This window comes from Dermacentor silvarum, chromosome 1 (assembly GCF_013339745.2).
Source record: "Dermacentor silvarum isolate Dsil-2018 chromosome 1, BIME_Dsil_1.4, whole genome shotgun sequence".
NCBI classification, from domain to species: domain Eukaryota; kingdom Metazoa; phylum Arthropoda; class Arachnida; order Ixodida; family Ixodidae; genus Dermacentor; species Dermacentor silvarum.
The window spans coordinates 85,763,452-85,783,990 of record NC_051154.1 but is presented as its reverse complement, the minus strand read 5'-3'; the positions used below and the strand labels follow the sequence as shown (position 1 = coordinate 85,783,990).

At 42.1% G+C, this 20,539-nt stretch overlaps 1 protein-coding gene across 2 annotated transcripts in view; it reads left to right on the top strand.

Moving 5' to 3' along the window:
• LOC119431788 (GATOR complex protein WDR59-like) overlaps nt 1–15,651 on the top strand; it is a 110,891-nt gene extending 95,240 nt beyond the window's left edge. For both annotated transcript variants that reach the window (XM_037699265.2, XM_037699260.2), the window contains 3 exons: nt 4,702–4,844; nt 5,494–5,601; nt 15,260–15,651. In XM_037699265.2, coding sequence (XP_037555193.1) covers nt 4,702–4,844; nt 5,494–5,601; nt 15,260–15,393 — 385 coding nt within the window. In that variant the 3' untranslated portion in view covers nt 15,394–15,651. The remainder of the gene's footprint in view (nt 1–4,701; nt 4,845–5,493; nt 5,602–15,259) is intronic.
• The last annotated feature ends 4,888 nt before the right edge of the window (nt 15,652–20,539 follow it).

Genomic DNA, 20,539 nt, shown 5'->3' with positions numbered 1-20,539 from the left:
GCCCTACTGTAGCACATGACGCTACCACTTATTGTCACTCGAAACAATGCAAGCCGTGCCATATGGGCATTTACACTGATCACTTCTACATTATAATTTGGAAGAAAAACATTTTAAGAACGAAGATGAGCTTCTTCTGCACTGTATCTCTGGGGGTGGCACCAGATTGCTTAGCTGGCTCTACACAAATGTCTCTTGCAGAAGCAATGGGCTGCCAGAAGTGTTGGCTTGCCATGCACTAAAATGAAAGGAACAGTTTTGCTTTTACATTAGGCTGCAATGCACTCCTACGTCTTGAAGACAACATTTGGAGGCTAGGTATGCACGCAGGTGAGGTTAAGTGGTACACAGGAGAGCAAAGAGAAAAATTTTATATGTTCAGAAGGTAGTTATGTGTGGTCCAAAAGCCTCTTCATGAGCCCTTTTATTTAAAGTTCAATAAGTGTTCCTGCAATCCTTCTTGAACATAGTAAATAAACCGCCACCATTGCTAGGTAATGATGTGTGTAATACCTTAGCCTGATATTACTCACCTGCAATGCAGCTAGAGATGAACATTGCTCTTGACATTGCTTGTGCTTTCCTGCATCTATATTGGCAAATCCCTCCCACTGTTTGTCTGCTTCCATGACTGCTCCCATGAATGCTTCCATGACATCATGAGAGCAGATAACAGCTATTGGTCCGAATGAGCGGGATTCTTTTAAGGGTCATAACCAATACAGTGGAATCTCGTTGATATGATCTTCACGGGAACCGGAAAATAAAGCGTATCATCCGAAAATCGTATCATCCAAACAAATCGTATTATCAGGAAAAGAAAAAAGATATATCACCCCGAAAAACATATTACGCAGAATAGTATGAACGAGGTTCCACTGTAGTTGCTAGCCCACAAACAGTAGGAGCCACATGCAGCGAATAAAGGAGCAGAAAAAGCAGAGACAAGCCAGAGTATGCCTCATAACAACTACACTCGAATGCAACAGGAAGTCAGCAGCTGTGATTTTATGAAAACCGTGTTGCATTGTGAGACCTACAAAGCATGCTGAAACAGACAATAGAGTACTTTGAAAGTGATCAGTGCACATCAGTGCTACTTAAAGCGACCCAAAAATGATTTTGATGGTTGTTCGTGAATGCATTGATTTGGTAGGGGAGGTCCTTCCGACCATTAAAGAAACACTAAAGGGAATTTCGTTTTGGATGTATGTTATGGATCATGTACTACACATCATTAGAGAGTTTTAGAATAGGGGCCCAAAAGTTTGGGGCCCCAAAGAGCTTTGCGGGTATTAGCGTTGGGGCATGCAAGAGTGATGAGTTTTAGAATAGGGCTTTGCGTTTGCGAATAGCGTCTTGCGCTTGCAGCGCCACTACGGTGTCAAGGAAAAACTATTCTAAATATTAAAATAAATTATACCATTTTATGATGGGAAGAGTAATTTTGACTTTCGTGGTTTTGCGTTTAATTGCAATTAAGATGTTATTCTGTTAGCAACAAGCGATTTATTGCGCCTAATTTTGAGTAACCAACTTGACGTGCCTTCACCAGCCAAGCTAATCCACGTTAGGCCTACGAGCCATGGAATTGACAATCGAATTCAGAATCAGCTGCGTCTAATGAATCAATCTTCATTACACACGTTAGTTGAGAAAAAGTGATAACCGCAGACACTTCTCCTAGCTTAGGAACTTCACGCGTTACCACGAATCAAGCCGAGTTTGGTACTCGGAGAGCCGCCGCTTCGATGGGTGCCGCCATGTTTGTTGACGCAAAATTTTTGGGGCTGCTTTTGGGGCTCCCGCTAAATCGGCGAAATAGCGTGCCCGACGCAAAACCCAAACGCAGTTAGCGTCTCGCACATGTGCATTGGTGTCGACGCTATTTCTTTGGGGCCCCTATTCTAAAACTCTCTAGTAATCCACAATTTTGAAAGGGTTCAGAGCTATAATTTATTGATAAATACAGGAAGAGGAGAGATGGCTGGTTACACTATCAGAATTCACATTAGCTGCTGCAAGCTGCGAGTCAGTAACAAGCATGTGCTTAATTTATTCCTACACATTTTTATTGGCCACGCTAAAATGTGGTGTACCATTCAGATGCTAGCTGGCACTATGAATCTGTGCGCCAGGAGGTGCATTTGAAACAACATATTGAGCTGTGGTGTAAAGGGATGCACATAGGAGCCTGCATTCTTGCAGGCCAGAACTACCTGCATTGATCTTGGCTCAATCACTGTCATTTTATTGCTGCTTATAAGGCTGCGGGTGTGATTGCTGGTAGAGGCAGATGCATTCTGATGGGGGCAAAATGCTCCCATGAAATGCAAAGCATACCAGAAGTGTGTGGCGTTGCAAGAAGGAAGAAAAAATATTTAGGTGGGGGTTCATGATGTAAACCTCTCATGGGAGAAGGCAGGGTAGGAATGCCACTTGCAGGCACTGGTCAATTGGGCAATAAGAGCTTCTGCTGCGAGGAGGGTAGCTCTTTCGCTCACACTAGTGCCTCACAACATTTACCTCAACTATTACTAAACCATTGTTAAATTCTTGTGGTTGAAGGCTACATCCAGTGTAAAACCAAAATTTTCTAACAAGACCTGGTGAGAGACTCTTTAAAGGAGTACTATACAACACTGCACAGTTTTAGTGAGACAACCGAAGGGGCTACGGTACGCACCATGCAAGTAGCAGGAAAACTAAATTTGCAGCACAGTCAAGTGACAGTGGGTAAAGCATTGCCTTTCCCAGGAGTTCTGGCTTACTGGAAAGCACTAAGAGAAATAAAACACCAGCAGCTCGAACGTTTGCTTTTCTGCAACTTTTTTGCAGGAAGAAATTGCCAAAGTGATGCTCCTTCGTGTCCAAGGCATATTGCAACTTTTATTGAAGGGGCCTGCTAAAAGGTTAAACCTTTTATGAAAGTTGTAAAATGCATCTCGCATTAAAGGGCATCTCTTCACGAATCTTATCCAACAAAAAAATTTTCGAATGCACCTTGTGATTGCCACTGGAATTAGTGGCAATCAAATGCTGCCAAGCCCTCACAGCCTTCCCCTCCTTTTCATCATTCCTACTGCACTCAAAGCCATGTGCCATATTGTCACGTAGTAGTGACGATGAAGAAAACAGCAGCAATACTGTGAATGACGAAACTAGCTTTTTATTGGGTGAACGTGTGCCCACAAAAATAGGCTACACTGATAGAACAACAATAGTGGTGAACACAGTCGGCGGTCATTGAAAATCTGATCATTGGGTCAAACACGTCGGCTTTTATAAATGAGTCATCGAAGGTTCCAGAGTAATCACTGGTGCCAGCGTGTTTTCCAGAAAGTACTACGCAATTCGTGTGGTGCATACATGCAATCAGATTACACAAGGTTTGGTGACAACAGGCAGCGGATAGAACCATTGATAACATTCGAGAAACTCTAAGCGATAACACTTGTTAGATGATTAAACACAGTCACCCGAGAAAGATAAAGTACATGTGTCAATATCTGTGCACAATAATAATGCCCATAATGCACTAGGCTTTTGTACTTGCATGACCTCAAAATCATGTGGCAGGGCCCTCTATCATGCTGCCCATCTCGATGGTCATAGTATCGGTGTAGTGGTAATGTACCCTACCACTAAATTGTGCACCACTTTATCAGTGATAACATTTCTCCACTTTTTCTTCTGCTAGATGTGCTGCTTGATTGTGATATTTAAAAAGGTTCTCACAGTAGCCATCATGTTTTCCCTTACATAGGAGTACTTAAAATAAGTGGGGCTTTGAAAAGTTGAAGGAAAGAGCAGAAAAGTCTTTCAATTAAGATTGTGGGCTCCTAGCTGCATGTACAGAAATAATAATTGGCTCAGACATTCATGACAGTATTCCCTAGCAACAAAGCAACCTTATTTACCAATTATTGGCAGTTTTGCCCAAAGGGCGAAACATTGAAAGCTATAGCAAGGTTTTGCATTGCGCTCGAGCTCCTCATATGGTGTTCCACCAATACACAGAGGCAACATGTTAGAGCAACACATCATCTAAGGCAACTGCTGCAGCGCAGTGGAAACAGCATCCTGGCAGCTGCCAGGCATCTAACAATGCTGGTGTGATGAGGAGCGCTACCAGTGGCATTCTCAGGCGTTGCACCTCCATAGTGCACGAGATGAGACCAACGAAAAACTTTGGCGTTTGTCAACACCCTGTGAAAGGATAGAGAGCTTTAGCTTGACTTGACATTTACTGTCTGTATAGAGCTGCTCAGCAGGAATGCTAGTGTGTGTGCGCACAATGCTCATGCCAGCAGGGGAAGGTAGAACGCTGCCTTGGCTTCGCTGCTGAGCCAATTGAGTGGGGCATATTGGTGCATCCACTTGGCCTCACCATTATTGCAGCTAAAGACACTGCCTGTCGCTCACATCTCTGGAAACATGAACTCTTTGCATGCAGGCTGTGTATGTGCGATCAGTATGTGACAGCATGATGGCAGTGGCACTAACGGCATGAATGCACATCGACTGTTCGTATAATTGCTATTGCAGTAAAAGTGTTGCCCTTTAAGATGTGTTGCTGGGCCTCTTAAGCAAACTTACCAACTATGCTTTATCAAAATCTGTGTAAATTGAAATAGAATGCAAATAATTGGTTTGTTTTGGTGGTTTTTACTGAAGCTAATATGGATTGTTTTTCTGTAGACTCCTTGATCCTAGCAAATCCGCTCAGTATGACGAATTCAAGAAAAAGTATGCAGAAATACTCTACAAATGGAAGTTGTATGAGCAAAGAGCATGTGTTCTAAAGTGTCTGTCAGCAAGCCCACCCAAGGTGAAAGCAGTTGGTGAGTCATTTATTTATTTATTTATTCAGTTACCTCACAGGCTCCCGAAGAAGTATTGCGTGAGGGGAATATACAGGGAATTAGCAAAAAGAAAGGAGTACACAGAAATGCATTGTTAGCGGGTAAACATGAAAGAACAAATATCTAATAATATAAATAATGCGATAAATGAAACAAAATGACTGTGTGAAGTAGAAAAAAAGGAATACCAAGAAATTATACAAATGGTAGCTGGTGAAGATGAAAGAACAAGTCTCTAACAATGTTAACACAATGCAAAACAAAAAACTAACAAAAACTATACAACTTCGCTAAAGGTAATTACTTAGGTGCACAGTAAGGTTAGTTGTGATGAATTATGGAAATAATATGCATAAGTGTGGCTTTGAAGGAATCAGGTTCAAGAATGTCAACTATGTCGTTTGGTAGGTTATTCCAATGCTGAACGTGGTAATGTGGATGAATTGAAAGCATTGGTTCGGCCAAAGATACGCTGGAAACTCAGATGATTATGCAGACGCCGAGATGTACGAGATTGACGAGTGAGCGGCAGGGTGGACGGGCCCGTAATATGGTTGTTGACTGTTGGCACTGCAGCTAGTATTATGTTCTGTAGCTAATATTATGCTACACCTGTGTTTATTTGCAGACTTTGTTACAGTATGCCATTACTGCAAAAGTGATGTTCGCAGTGTTCAGTGTGACGAGTGCAAGAAACTTACTTTGCACTGCATTGTCTGCCATCTTGCAGTACGAGGTGAGTATTTTTGTTTGTTGCATTTTTACATGTACAAGGGAGTCTATATTGAAGATATGCAAACGTCTATGATATCAAATATGAATAGGATGTATTTTATTATATTTGTATTTGCTCTCAGCCTTTGGTTATTTGGTATTATTGAAAACGTTGCTATTGTCAAATAAGGTTACCGAAGCCTTAAAGGAGTACTGACACAAAAATTTTCGAACTTGTTTTTTCTGCTGTAATAAGTAGCTATTTACCCAGTAATCACGGCGTGAAACCTCATTTGCTTCAGAGCGCGACAGGTAATTATTTGGAGTCTTCTTTGCAGCGGCCAGTCCAAGTTTCGGTTTCAGAGAGCAACGACATGGGAGCAGAGGGATTGTAAACACAGTGAGCATGTGATCGCACAAAACTGTGACGTGTTCAAGCCAGCGCGCTCGCAGGCGAGCGAGCTTCGTGTTGCTAGTTCGTCTGCTACGCCTGCACGAGCTTTGCGATGTCATCGCTGTCCTCGTTTTCGTCGTCCAGCGACGACTATTTCCTCCAGGCGGGAGTCGCCACCATATTAGACGTGGCCAACCACTTTTGATTCGATCCACCACAGGCGAGCTGGCGATCACTGGGAAACAGTATAGGTCTAGCTCTCTGGCCGTCTGATCCGGGGCCGACGGCCCTTGCGATCCGCCCGCAGCTCGTAATAAAGCACCTATATTCGTCAACACAGTCGTCAGCACATTTATGACCCTCATAACTGACAGTACAGTTAGTTTTGCCGACGGTGTTGGTAGCGATGAGAAAACACGTTAGCAAGGCGAGCCGCTTCGTAGAGAGGATTGCTACGGCGGCTGCGCTGACCACTTGCGAGCCAAAATCTCGACAACGATTAACCATATCGCACAACGTTTCATAACATGCACACTTTTGAGGTCACTTTACTCTAAGAGTTATTTCCTGTCAGAAACAATTGAGCCGATTTTTGTGCCGCTGTCAGCGGCGAACGAGGCCAGTGTCTCGACCAGGGAGAAAAAAAAAAAAGCAACGGGATATTCGGAGCGGCGAGAAAGTTTCTCGCCAGCCCCGCCCCGACGGCAGCGCAAACTCGTGACGTAGCGTTTTCTTGGTTATTTACAATCCTTCCTTGATGTCAATGTCGCGAGGTGCTGCGCTTTGCGGGTGGCTGCGCGCATGTACTTTTAAAATTGATTTTAAATGTGTTCTAAGCTATATTCGCCGCTGATATATTGTAGACGATGTGTGTGTGTCCATCTAAATCAATCTCCCGAGTTATCTCGACTTCAAATTTTTGTGTCAGTACTACTTTATAGACTCTAGCAATGGGCAGCTATTTATGAAGGTCATTTATAAAGTTCTAATTATTCGTGTCAAAATTTGGGAATCATTATACATGACAGGCATCAACACGACTACTCGTCTCTCTAGTCTAAGTGGCATTTGGATATCATGTGCCATTGTACAGTAGAATGCTGCTAAGGCATTCGAAAACAGAATGGGGCTGCCTTTTGTGCCTACATTGATCTGTTTCTGACATTTAAAGGGAAATAATCCCAGGGGGATTCATCCTGTTCTGGTGGCAGCCTAAGCAAATAATGCCCCATATTTGGCACTATGATTAAATGGTGCAGATGCTTTCGGTGTGGTCAAACAAGCCAGCAAGATGAGGAAGTAGCCAAGCATCGCTCAGTGATGAACCACAAATTATAGTGAAAGTGTAGGCCCTGTTGCTCACTGACAGATGGATAACTGTTGAAATGTTAGTCAAGCAGTTTAACATGTGTCTGTTCATCTATGAACGAAAAAAAAAAAAAAAAACTTTTGGAAGGAAGCAGTTGCAGAAATATTTCAGCTGTGCAATGGCAACACGTGCAACCTCTTTGGACTACAAGGTGCCATGTGCCCATATTCACCCATCCTTGACTTCTTTCCAATCCATTGTATGTAGAGAGCACTGCGTGGAAAGTGTCTCTAGAGTGGTTAAGAAGTTATTTCTGGAGTGCAACCCTTCGGCCAAAATAATGGACTGTATAACAATGCTCTCTGTCAGCTATATAGTTCAGAAAGGGGTAAACGTTTGCCCTACTGAAAGGAAGTGTACTGATGGCTACATATCGTTTAAGGCAGAAAGCTAAGCTAGTTGATAACGAGCATAATAAGACATGATTACTAGTGTAACAATACAGGGACTAAAGAAAGAGCATGGGACCATGGTAGTCCTGTGCTCTTTCTAGTGTGGTCCCGTGCTCTTTCTTTAGTCCTCGTCTTGTTACGCTAATAATCATGTCATACATATGAGTTCTTTCACGGCAATAATTAAAACTGTGAATGACCTTTGTACTGGCCACCTCACACATGGGGCACCTACCAGCTTAGCCAAAAGTACTTTACAATATTCCTGAAACCCCTTTTTTAAGTTATTTTCTCCTATGGAAGGCATCATTGATTATTAGGGGAAGAGGGGTATCTGAACGAGCGTAAAGAGCAAGCAGTTCAATTGTATAGGTAGCTTGTAGTCACCTCAAACATACCTCATTTTTTTTCTACCTGCAAACTCATTTTATTTTTTAATTACTATTTAATGTCAAGTATTTTTTCTTTGGCAACAAAGTTTGCATCACTAATGTGGTGTGAGGTAATAAGGTCCTACACTAGTGCATAATCAACTCTGTTTTGTAGTGCATCATAACCCTGTTCATTTGCATCATTCCATTATTACAATTTTTATTATATTCAAGCTGTGGTAGCCTTTCTTGTCTACTTCCATGATGCCCACTTGAGTGAGCTTGTACGAGCTCGTACATTATTCAAGTGCAATGGGCATTGTTGTGCCTTTTGAAGGATATAAATATGCCTTGTTTGCCCATTAATTTTCTGTCTTCTTTTGGAAACAAAGATATTTAGAATAGTGTTTCATGGTACATTTGAGCCTGTTATTTGATATTGGTGTTTGATTCAATTAGGTGTGTCTTTTTCTATCCTCAAAACCCTAATTCACATATCTTTGTGTCAATTGTCAAAGTTCATTATGAAGGCTGCAGCAACCAGGAGTTCTTGCTTCATATAATGGTGCACGTGATCACTTTGTCCTGAATACTTTCAGGCATTGTAGAAAATATTGTGCAATATGAAGGGCTTAGAAACTTTAAATAGCAAGTTTTCCTACAATGCAACCAGTTCAATATGGATGTAAATTCCTGTGTAATTTCATGGGTTAAAAGGAGGCTTTAGGCCTTATTCTCCCTATTCAGGTGCACATGAAATGCACAAATGCAACTGCCAGAGTTATTGAACAAAATATTCCTCCTTAGACGCTCAAACAGTTGCTGTTTGCAAAACCATGATCTCTTGTTATTGCAGAGTTAAAGAGTTGTAAAATTTTTAGAAAACTGAAGCACAATGGGTACAATTTTTATCAAACAGTTGAGGGCATAAATAAAGAGATCTGCTCGAAACAATAATCAGAATTGGTTGTTTTCATTTATCTAAAACAAATTTCAGTCAAATCACCTCAGTAGTGGTCTGAGAAGTGCATTTGTGGATTACACATGTATATTTGGATAGGAGTATAAAGAGTTCGGGGCGTTCAGATAATGATTCACAGGAGTGTGCTGACAATTTTTTGTTTTCAATTAAGTTTTCTATAGCACAGCAAATCATCTTGTACATCAGAACCGAGCTTTTCTATCCAGTGCACACAATTTGAGGAAAAGAAAGCACATTTCTATGCCTTCATATTTTTTATGTCATATGTAGAGTACATTGTGAATGGAAATAGAATAAGTTAAATTTAATGCATGGAGCAACAGCACATACAAAAAATGACAAATTTAGGTTCTGAATGGAAAGCCCAAAAATCATCCTTTTCTGACAATTTCTTTAAGCTATCTTACAAAAATTATTTTCATATGAGATTCTTTCTGCATGTATTTTGTTGGCCTTTCTGAATGCATAGCAAAACATTGATTCTCTCTTCTGCACTGCTGTTGTAGATTTTGATGGTAAAATTTGAAGGGGAAAAAAGGATCAAAATACTGAAAATTTGACACTTCCTGGGTGGAAATTTAATAAAAACCGTCACTTCCAATTTTACTGAACTTTCCCCCAGGTTCATTTCCTATCTTTGGTAATCTATCTTAAAAACATGTTGCATCATTAAATTCTGGGTATAAAATAAAACAACGAAGAGTGAGGTACAAGCTGCTCTGTCTGGTGCCTCACAGCCTTTTCATTTAGCACTTCCTACATGCAAGTGTCATGATGGCTGCAGAAAGAAAAACTAGGAGGGAGTATGATGGGCAGGCTGCCAGCCTCGGAAAGCCAACCTCCTCTGACTCTGCCCTTCCTTCCTCTTTCTTCCGCTTGCTGCCCATCGGTGTGTTGAGTCTTGGGAAATGTGCCCTGCACGCAGTTGTCAGATCTTTGCAAGCAGTGTTTGGTTCATGGTAACTCTTAGTGACATTACAACCGGCTCTCCACACCTGCTCCGTGCTCTCCGCAATACACAAAGTGCTAAAAGCTGCTTGCTGCATGCCTATCACACATTGTTTTAATTTTTTTTTCTCTCTCTCTCATGAGCCTTCATTTATATTTTTTACGACTAGACTTCAATGTTGTCATGAGGCCCTCTGTTCTAACGTTTTTCTTCCTCCATGTATGAAGCAACCTGCAGCACTGAAAAACAAAGCAGAAGGGGGAGGAGTACAGACTTAGTAAGAGAGGTTGCAAAGCTTGACCATGAGCAATAACTTTTTTCTATACCCTTGTTGCATTCATTAACCTTAGGTCTGATTCACTCGACACACATGCAATCCTTGTAGGCCATCACATGACCTGGCATGATGTGGGAGAAAAACAAAGGCCTCAAATTATTTTTATTCATCATTAGTGAAATGTTGTTCAGACATTACTGCCGCAAGAAATAGGTATCCCAACTTGTGTTGCATCATTAAGAGAGCCAACATGGGGCTGAGCCATTATTTATTGCGTCTCATGACACAGCACATGCAAGCATGGCTATTGACCCTTTTCGCGACGATCCCGTGGGTGCTGCCATGTTTGATCACGTGGAAATGCGTCCATTGCCTCCGTGTTTACAATGGATGTGTATCACGCCGGTGCAGCTTAGCAAACCTCTGTTTCGCAAGATAACGTGGACGGTGACTCGGTCGATGACACTAAGCTTTAGCCACAGCTTCAGAGAACATGCAAAAGCACTTTCGGAGCTGATTATGCTATGTCCAAATGGTGCGAGCAGCGTATATGGTGCTTGTTCTAAAAGCCGGGCTAAATATGTATTCCAAACTATCCAAACTTTTCGCTCATGAATTGAATCAAGATTTGCATGTTTTGCTCTTGGTTGTTTGGCAAATATCTTGAAGCAGCGGCTTGTCACATTTCTGACTCAGTAAAATTCCTCGGTGCGGTCATTATCCGATTAGTTTCTGCCTAATCGCTCGCAGGCGTGCTCAGTTCCTGTAGATTGGTTCTACCTGCGCTCAAGACTTGCAACGTAGCTGTTTTGTACATTGTAATACGTTGTAGCAAAGACGTAGTAATAGTATCACTGGTAACTCGCTTGCTCTTGTGGACCATCACGAAAAATTCAGCTTCGACCATTCGTGCTATATCGGTGTAGCCCGTCATTTATCATGCGTACATAGTCCGCATATATTCAAGTGTGCACCCATTCGCCTATTCTTGACACGTTGGCTATAGAGTGGGTGCAAGTTTCCGTGCCAGTTGGGGCAAGATGAGTGCAGATACTGTGCGTGAAACTTACTATGACAGGAAGTGACGCTACTACGTTTGTCATTGTTTAACGAGTGGTACTCACTCTGGTCGATGTTCCGGGGCTGAAGCTCTTTCTTTTAATGTTAGCAATACAACGCTGGTGGATGAGCAAATTTCTGCATCCTCGAGGAAAGCCGTACATCTCGAAGTGCTGGTAACACGTACGGACAGTTGCAGCAACGGTCTTCAAACTTGGCCACCCAGATTCATTCCATTCCTTAATATGCCAGTCACTATTTTTGCAGCCACACATCTTCAATCTACATAATTCAATCCAGCATGACTGGAGCACAGTGCGTTAGCGAAAACTCATTTGCATTTCCGACAGCTGATCGCACAGAAGCAAGGTAGAAGCGGTAATGGTTTCGTATTCGCGCGCTGTTGCTGAGGCCACACGTGGCATGGCGCTGAAAGTGCCATCTCATTTCTCTAGAACAAACTGCTCCGCGAAAGGGGTCAATACCAAGAATTCGAGAACATACTGTAGAGAAAACCCTCTGAACTACACTTGCCTAACATTTGTAGGTGGTTGCTTGTTGCTGGTGCCCAACAAGTGTAGCTGCTTAGAGAAAAGAGCAAACAAGAGTAGCAACATGTTAAGCAGGCACCAGAAATTCAATCGTTCACCTGTTGGAGAAAGTAAAATCAAGTGAATTCCCTGTATCTGGCCGGTTGACTGTATGCAGGTCCACTTGTAAGTCCGTGAATGTGCTCTGCACAAAATTTGAAACCTGCTTCTTTGCACCTATTTTAATTTGCAAATCCTTATACCGTAATGCAAAGACTTATTTTTGGCACATTTAGTTGCACTTTCTTGCATTTTCATCACACCCTCCCTCCACCCATGCTGTAGCATTGACTGATTGAAAATGTTGAATCTCCCAGAGCAACACAGGAGTTATGACAGATGCAGAACTGGAGAGCTCTATATTAATTTGTTCCACCTTTAACAAGCGCCTAAATACAGGTGCATCCTTGCAATTGCCTGCCTTTGGAATGCAGCTGCTGCAGCCAGGAATTGAAACCGTGACCTTGTGCCAAGCAGTAGAACACCATATCCATTGAGCAACTAAGAACTAGTCGTGCTATTGCGTTATTTTAAAAAACTGTATTTCCTCCTGTGTGCTGTAGGATGCAAAAGCGGCAGCAATTATTAAAATTGATGCTTGTGTGGCGTGCTAAATGAGAGGCCATAACAAGATCACCGTAATGGGATCAAGCATGCTCTAGGGGTGGGGAGCAGGTGAGCACACGGCTCCTCTCTTAGCCTGGCCATGGCTGCGCATGACTGTCAGTGCATACGTGGCCAGCGTGCCCTATCTTGGAGGTAATCTGCAGCGAGTGCAAAGGCGGCGAGCCTAAATGGTCGTGGTTTCATGTGTGCTGTCTTCTTGTGTGTTTAGTGCTGGAGGTTGTGTAATCTCGAGTTTTGGAGACACATTGAAGCGAGAGCCAGACAAAGTGTTCGCTCCCCTCTGCCTGTGCTCTTCATGATAATAGTATCGTCCCACCATGGGTCACACTGTTAGCCACAGTGGCGGAGTGGACGCAAAAGCTTCACAGGCTTCACTTTGTACCGCCGATGTGAAGATACCGTCGACATGGCATGAAACCGTATCTTTGGTTGCCAAATCTGAAATTCAACTTTTTTTCTCACTGAAATTGTTTTTTTACAATTGCCTGATAATTTGGAAAATTTTACGGCCTATTTCACGTAAGAAAAATCCATCAGTGACTGTACTTATTTGCATAAAAGGTCAAATATCGATACAGCGAAGTAAAGTGCCAATTTAGAGGTTGTTATAATGAAGTTTAACTGTATTTCTGGTTTTGATACATACCCTTTAGTGGTGTTCTTTCTAATATATAGTATGTTTTGTTTTTAATTAAGTTTATTAGCTATTTCTGTTTTTTTTTTTTTCCCCAGTAAAAATCAGTTGAGAGTTGACGCATGTCCCATATGGTTCCTTTTGTCTTTCGTCTTAACTGCGAGTGCTACACAGACTACTACTATGAATATGTACCATCTCACTCAGCTTTCAGTCCCTATGGAGAGACTGAATGGATTTTGCTGTGTGTTCAGAAGGCAGCAAAGCATGCACAGAAGAAATCCCATATAAAAGTAATTTTTATAAGGTATATTGCCAAAGCACATTTGTGAGCTTTTCTTTCAATAGCCAAATTTGTAATGTTTAATTTGTGTTGTTGCTCTGTGCAATAAATTGAAATTAAGCTATTTCCATTTGAAATGGCCTCTATGTACAATATAAAAAGTGTGAAAGGTTGAATATTGCTCTCAATCCTTATAAGGTGTAACATTGTGCTACTTCTTAAGCCACATTTCCCACCTTGTCTCAGTTAAGATTCATTTAACCTGGAACAAAGAAATGCACTGAAAAAAGAAGCTTGGTTCCATTGTATGTAGTGATTTGGCCATGTTATATAAAAATTTTGTTTATAACAAATTAAATTGAGACACTCATGTGATTGTCCTAGAGAGGCTAAAGCAACACCATGGCAGTGGCAGCTGCTGATTACATGGTATCACAAACCACTGAGGTGCCAGTCAATTTGTTGCAGTGGCTTCATACCGTGCCATCCATGCACATGAAAGCCAAGTGTGTTGAGCTGTCTCCTACAGTGCCATATTGACCCTTTTTGCAATAATACAGGAAGTTGGGTAATTTGGTGAAACTGCATTTTTAACTGCGCAAACAGATAACACACAAAACAAATCACGGGATAGAACTTTTCCCGTGGCCCTCTTCATCTTGGGGTGTTGTCAGTTTGCGCTGTTGCAATATACTGACCCTTTTTGTTCCAGTTGTCACTTCCCTTTTTCATATGGGATAAGCATCTGTTCTGGATTCTCTGGAAAAGTAACACATCTTCTCCTCAGCTTTCTAGTATTTATGTGACTACAAAGAAGCATGGATTGAGACAGAAGGGAAGGACTAAATGGTGGTGTCCTCATTGCAGCCTTCCGGTGATGGCTATCTCAGAGTAAAAGAACCCAATGAGGCATAGAATCGAAAGGAGGGGGAAAAAATATACTACAAACACTTCTATGTTGGCTTATTCGCTTGCTCGTGGTAGTAAAACTTAAGAAGCGGTATGCAAGCATTATGTTTTTATTAATATGTGTCAAACTTCGTAACATTGCGAGAAATTTCCATGTATGCATCAAGTTTTGCATGGCCTCTAAGATTGCGGCATTCCGCTCTTACAACAGTGCAACTCCTCATAAACTCAGAGGCCATACTTTTGGTGTGCTGCAATTTTGCCACATATCCTCAGACAAGTGGAATGCACTGCGCATGAGCTTAGGTGCACAGATAAAGCCAAGTTCATTCTGCTGAAATGAATTTAGAGCATCCAAGGTGTGGATAATTATAAGCCAACTCCAAAACAACCGTTGGTATCAGCTTACCAGGGCAGTGGTATACGAGACAGCGGGTGCCAAAAAGACCAGTGGTGGCTGAACCGTTACTACTAGTCAGTGCACTTGGCTTTCAGTGGCATGATGTGGCCAAAGGCCACAACACCAGGCTGGCTGCATCAGTGGTTTAAGATACCACTAGATCATCAACTGTGACCAATTTTACATTGCTTAACCCATTATGTTGCACTGGAATGGATACTTATTTTAAACTTTTTGCATTAAATGGCATAGAGCAATTGAGACAGCTACCCATTGAAGCAAAAAAAAATATATAAAAAAAAAGTGCCAAGGTTTCTGTGTCAGTACTCATTCAAAGATGGCATTACAGGTCAGCTATCATTATAAAATACTTGAATGTAGAGGAAGTGTGCACAATTATTTAAAGTACACGTAAATTTTTTGCAACTTGCATTATATGTGCAGGCCAGCTTCACTTTTGCGCTCAGTGTGGACATGGAGGCCATGTACAACACCTGCTGGACTGGTTCAGAAGTCAGTCCCAGTGCCCATCTGGCTGTGGTTGCCGCTGTGTTGCAGAAGGAGAATTGTTTGCTTGATTGTACCGCTGGCCACAATGCTCACAGATTCATCCGATTTTGGACAGAAACCTGTGCTGTGGTCATTGAACAAACTATGATGGCTGCTGAAAACAAAGCACACATATTGGTGCCCACTTAATTAACAGAAGTTTACTAGTTTACCTTTTTGTAGTGGACAACATGGCTGTGAATAATTAACTTATTTTTTAAATATTGCTGTTTGTTCAGATGTAAAAAGTGTAACATATAGTGTACAATAAACAATCTATTTGCTTACTTCTTGTATGTACATATTTGTTCTATCACAAATACAGCTTTTATTTTTTTCATTATGGCAACAGCAACACACACAGAATGTGCACAGTACATGTGCTGAACTGACAAACAAAAATTTAATGCAGAGGTTTATCACGCAGATCTGTTTTGCAATCAAGCAAGGAAATACGAGAAACTGTTTTTACGGTGTATGTTTTGTAGGGATGCGCCTCACCACGACCCGATAACGAGCGAATATGTTCGCGCCATGCTGTGACACCATCGCCTAGTCGTTCACATGTACGGTCACGTGAACGGTGGCGCGTTCGAACGATCCGCGTTCGTCCATACCAGTGTCCTGCTCTTAGCCTCGCGAGACGGTCCCGCGAAGCGGGCCGGCGCACGCGCAAAGCCTTCGTGCGTGTTGGTTGCCGATCCCAAGCCAAAGAGGAAGCGCCTTCGGCCTTTTTCTCCCAAGTCACCCCGCCGTTCGGTGGCGTTAGCATCACGACACTCGCGCCATCTCTTGCAATGCGCCGCAACCACTACAACCACAGCCATGAGCTATGCGGGGAAAACAACATCAGGGGACGTGTGAGAGTCGCGCATCCCCACAGTTTGCACTGAAAAGGTTGCACACCAAGGGACACTGACACAAACCCAAAATGGACAGGGACCTTGTGAAGGTCTGTGTTGTGCATGACTTGGCCTTTGAATTGCACAATAACTGTTTTTGTGATAGTACTGTGCTCTGGTGCAGCACAACACAGCTAGAACAGCCTCTTAATGCTCAATGGAGAGCAGTATTTAGTGGTTAAGTTAAAAATCTCTTGTACAACTTGACTGTCATGAACCACTGGCATTACTTGGTGACCCAAATTTCTCTTGCATATATGATGTGACAGCATCACGTGTTACATGTCCAACAGGTCCAATTGTGCTAAAAAAAAAAGTTGTCGATCCAATTGAAAATTTGACTGGGACAAACATGGGTTCCTTGTAGCTTTGGCACCTCTAAAGGGAAGTTACAGGGCTATCATTTCTTTTGGATAGGCTGCATGTCGTTTTATTCAAGCTTTTGAAAAGTACCATCTTGTTTTTTATTATTTCAAGCATAGACAATGGAGCAGAAAATGAGAACCAAGTCCAACCCAGTCAAAAGGTAATACAAAATAAATTTATCATTTTCAATGAGACAACATTGGACCTTAATGTGTTTTCCTGAAACCTTGTTGTGTCCAGTTGGTTCAATTGAACATCATTGTGGGTCCACTCACAATTACAGTCCCAATTAGACATGATTGAATCCATTGTTTTTCAATGGGGCACAAATCGGACCTTGTTGTATTTGCCCAAAACCTTGTGTCCAATTGGTAATAAGACAAACTTGCAACTGGACATCATTGTGGGTGTAATACATGTTAAGGTACTTTCAATTGGATATTGTTGCAAGTTGGGCCTCACTGCTTAGATCTGTATTGGTCAATTAGTTATTCAGGTATTCCAGATGCACCAATTGGTGTCTATAAATACCAACTGGTCACAATAGGGCCCCTAAATGCCAATTGGTCTCAGTTAGAAGACATTGGATGAATGATGCCATGAAACAAAAAAATTGTTAATGCGCCACGGGCAATATTTTTATATTATGACCCCTCAAATAACAGGTCTCTGTATTTTGGTATGATCAATGGAGAGCAGTATTTAGTGATTAAGTTAAAAATCTCTTGTACAACTTGACTGTCATGAACCACTGGCATTACTTGGTGACCCAAATTTCTCTTGCATATATGATGTGACAGCATCACGTGTTACATGTCCAACAGGTCCAATTGTGCTAAAAAAAAAAGTTGTCGATCCAATTGAAAATTTGACTGGGACAAACATGGGTTCCCATTACAATGTAGTTGACAAGCCAAAGTTTAAAATTTGATGTAAACATTTCATTTAGTCAAGTCCTAAAAAAATGGCTACGAAAACCAAACAGGCAGAGATGCACTGTGAAAACTACAGAACAAAACAAACACTGGTGATGAGTAGGTTGGCAGCATTCACCTGGATGCGTAAAATGAAACTTTGCAGAAGCATGTTTTTTTCACTATTTGGACACCTTCCGGTTGCTTCATGAATTGCATAACAGCACACAGTTGTACTGCAAAATTTTGCAGAACAAAGGGGAAATGTTTTTCACTTGTACTCTCACTGGGATATCTCCCCTGTCTTGACCCTTTGTCCTTTCTTAAAGGGGTCCTGAAACAAATTTCCTGAAACCTGAGCAGAACATTGGAATTCATGCAGTAACTTTCAAGCAATATATTACCGAAATATAATTTTTGAAGAGAACTTTATATGTGAGGAGATGAGTGCAATGTTTACTTTCCCCAATTCCTCAACTTGTCTGTTCCCCTCAGTGTGCCGCCAGCAACTTTCTGTGGTGGGCTTATGGCAGCCTTCCCAGGTGGTCCCCCGACAAAGGTACCGAAGTGGCGGGAAGGGTGTGATGCATTTACAACAGCCACTTCAGTTTCTTAGAATATCTGTAGGTGTGCAATACATGAATGGGATTGTGCATGAGTTAATTTGTAGTAAAAAACGATCACCCAGTGGCTGGCTTCTGTGGTCTGCTGCCCTCGGGCAGTTTAATAAAAAGTGCCAGGAGGTGCCCTTCTCTTTGAGAAGAAGGGTAGTTATCTACATTCTGCTTCTTAGTTTGACACACTGCATAAAACTAGATAACTACTAAAATGTTCACAGCTTTGTGCTCTAACCATGGAATGTTTACTTGCCAAGCTTCACACAAAACAGCACATTTGAAGCAATTTCTGAGAGCTCTACTAAAATGACTGGGAGTTAACTCTCGCTTCATCTGTAAGTCCGATTAATGTGCACACCTTTGCCTGTTCCCAAATTGAGGCAAGTTGCTGCCCATGGCTCACGTTTCTGCACCATCCTCAATGATGCTTTCACTAATGTCGGGCACTAAACTGCGTGCTAGCCTTCACAGATTACTTGGTTACAAGGAGTGCTTCTGCTATTTCGTTTGCTTCATTTGGAAGTGTCAACCATTAATGTGTATCTCTTTGTCGAGTAGCACACTATTGGATCTTTCTAATGCAGAAGCTTAAGCTATTGAAAATTCATCATCAGATAACATCAATATGAAAGGTGCACAAACAGGCAATTGTAATAGTTGCACACAACTTCTGTGATTGTCTTCAGCAGCAATAATATGAAACGCATATCCAGGAGCAGCACATGCGAGATGTAGCAGGTGAACCATTGTGTACCGCAGGCGAGACAGAGCGGTGCAATCAAAGGAGCCAAACTATGTGCTCTTGTTGGACCAAATTTTTCGGTATGCTTAACAATGTGGGCACATTTATTTCCTATGACTTAAAAAAAAAGATAATCACTAAAGATGAATGGCCTTGCTTGAATTTCTGCAGCACTTAAAGGGATCCTAGAATGTAGGTTGAGCTTCTAGTTTTTATTCACTGTTAGCACAGTATCACGGAGTAAGATAAGACAGGAGCGCCGACTCCGCTCGTCTGGAAGGGACACATTCTGAAACGCCGGTTCCTGCTTCAAAGCGTTTTCGCCAGATGGCGCTATGAATGAAGAAACACTCTGCAGCGGAGAGGCGGGCCCAACAAACCGAACGAGCAAAGGCGCGGGGACTTTCTTGCGGCGCCTGCTTGCCTATCCGTTTTGTCGTCTGCTCCGTGCACGCCCCGACGCCTGTAGCGCATATAGCTCTTGCGGTTCACGGAGTGACGTTAGCAGGAGAAACAAGTCATGTATCATTTTATTTAATTTATTTTATACAGGCCAAATGCAGGGCATTTGTCAGGTGGCCTACATGGAACTTTACAAGGCACAGGAACAGAAAATAAACAAATTACGGAAACTAAGACGGAAAGAAAAACTATAGCAAATGGTAAGGCGATATAACGGCAGTTCGGGTGGTCTCAAGCAATGACAGACGACAGCGAAAAGAAGTTTTTATGCAAAAGTTGACGTTTATCACTCTTTTTTATCTGAGCACGCATCTCGCGGTGCTTTTCGTGTCGCCCGGGTCTCTTGCGAGCAGAATTGCCACATTATCTATAAACATATTAATTGGGAATTCCTGCCAGTGTTTCCTGCTTATTATTTCACAAGAGAAGCTCTGATTATGTGTCTGCATAACTGGGGGAATCATCTCGAAGGCAAGGCTGAGAATTTACAGGGTAGCCAGCCGGTATTTACACTGGCTAACCTCCTTGTCTTTCTTTCCCTTTCTCACTCTCTCTAAATTACGGCATGTCTCTGGACAAGGAAAGGCACCTGCACTGTGTGTAGTTGTAGAGAAATTTAAATTGAGCTCCTCTCGTCTTTCCGCATTGGCGTCCTCTGGTTCCTCCTGGCATTCAGCATCGAGCTACGCCAGGCTTCCCTAAACAAATTAAAGGAACGGCTCCGCTTCGAAGTCGAGACACTTTCTTTACATCTAGTAGGACATCGCCTTTGTCTTTGCTGAAGTAACTATAAAAAATAAGCTGCTTCTCGAAGTGTCGCGCACATATTTTGTTCATTGCTTTAAGCGCTCGCTTATTTCAGGAGTTTTTTGACGCCACTGGTGCAGTAGTTGAAGATCAGATGGCGAAGAGCGAAAACTTCTTGCGTCCTTTGCCATAACCAGATTTACAGACGGGAACAAAACACTGTCCTGTTGCTCAATCTCTTCACGCACAAGTATCAAGATACATTGTTCCGTCAGGCATGAATACTGCAGACATGGTAAACAAAGCGAGGAAGACAAAAATTTCGCACCTTCGCTTCCGCGCAGACGTAGAGGAATGAAAAACAAGTACTTCTGTTGTGTCTTTTTGTACAGCATCATTTATCGTCTGTTTCCTCTAAAGACATC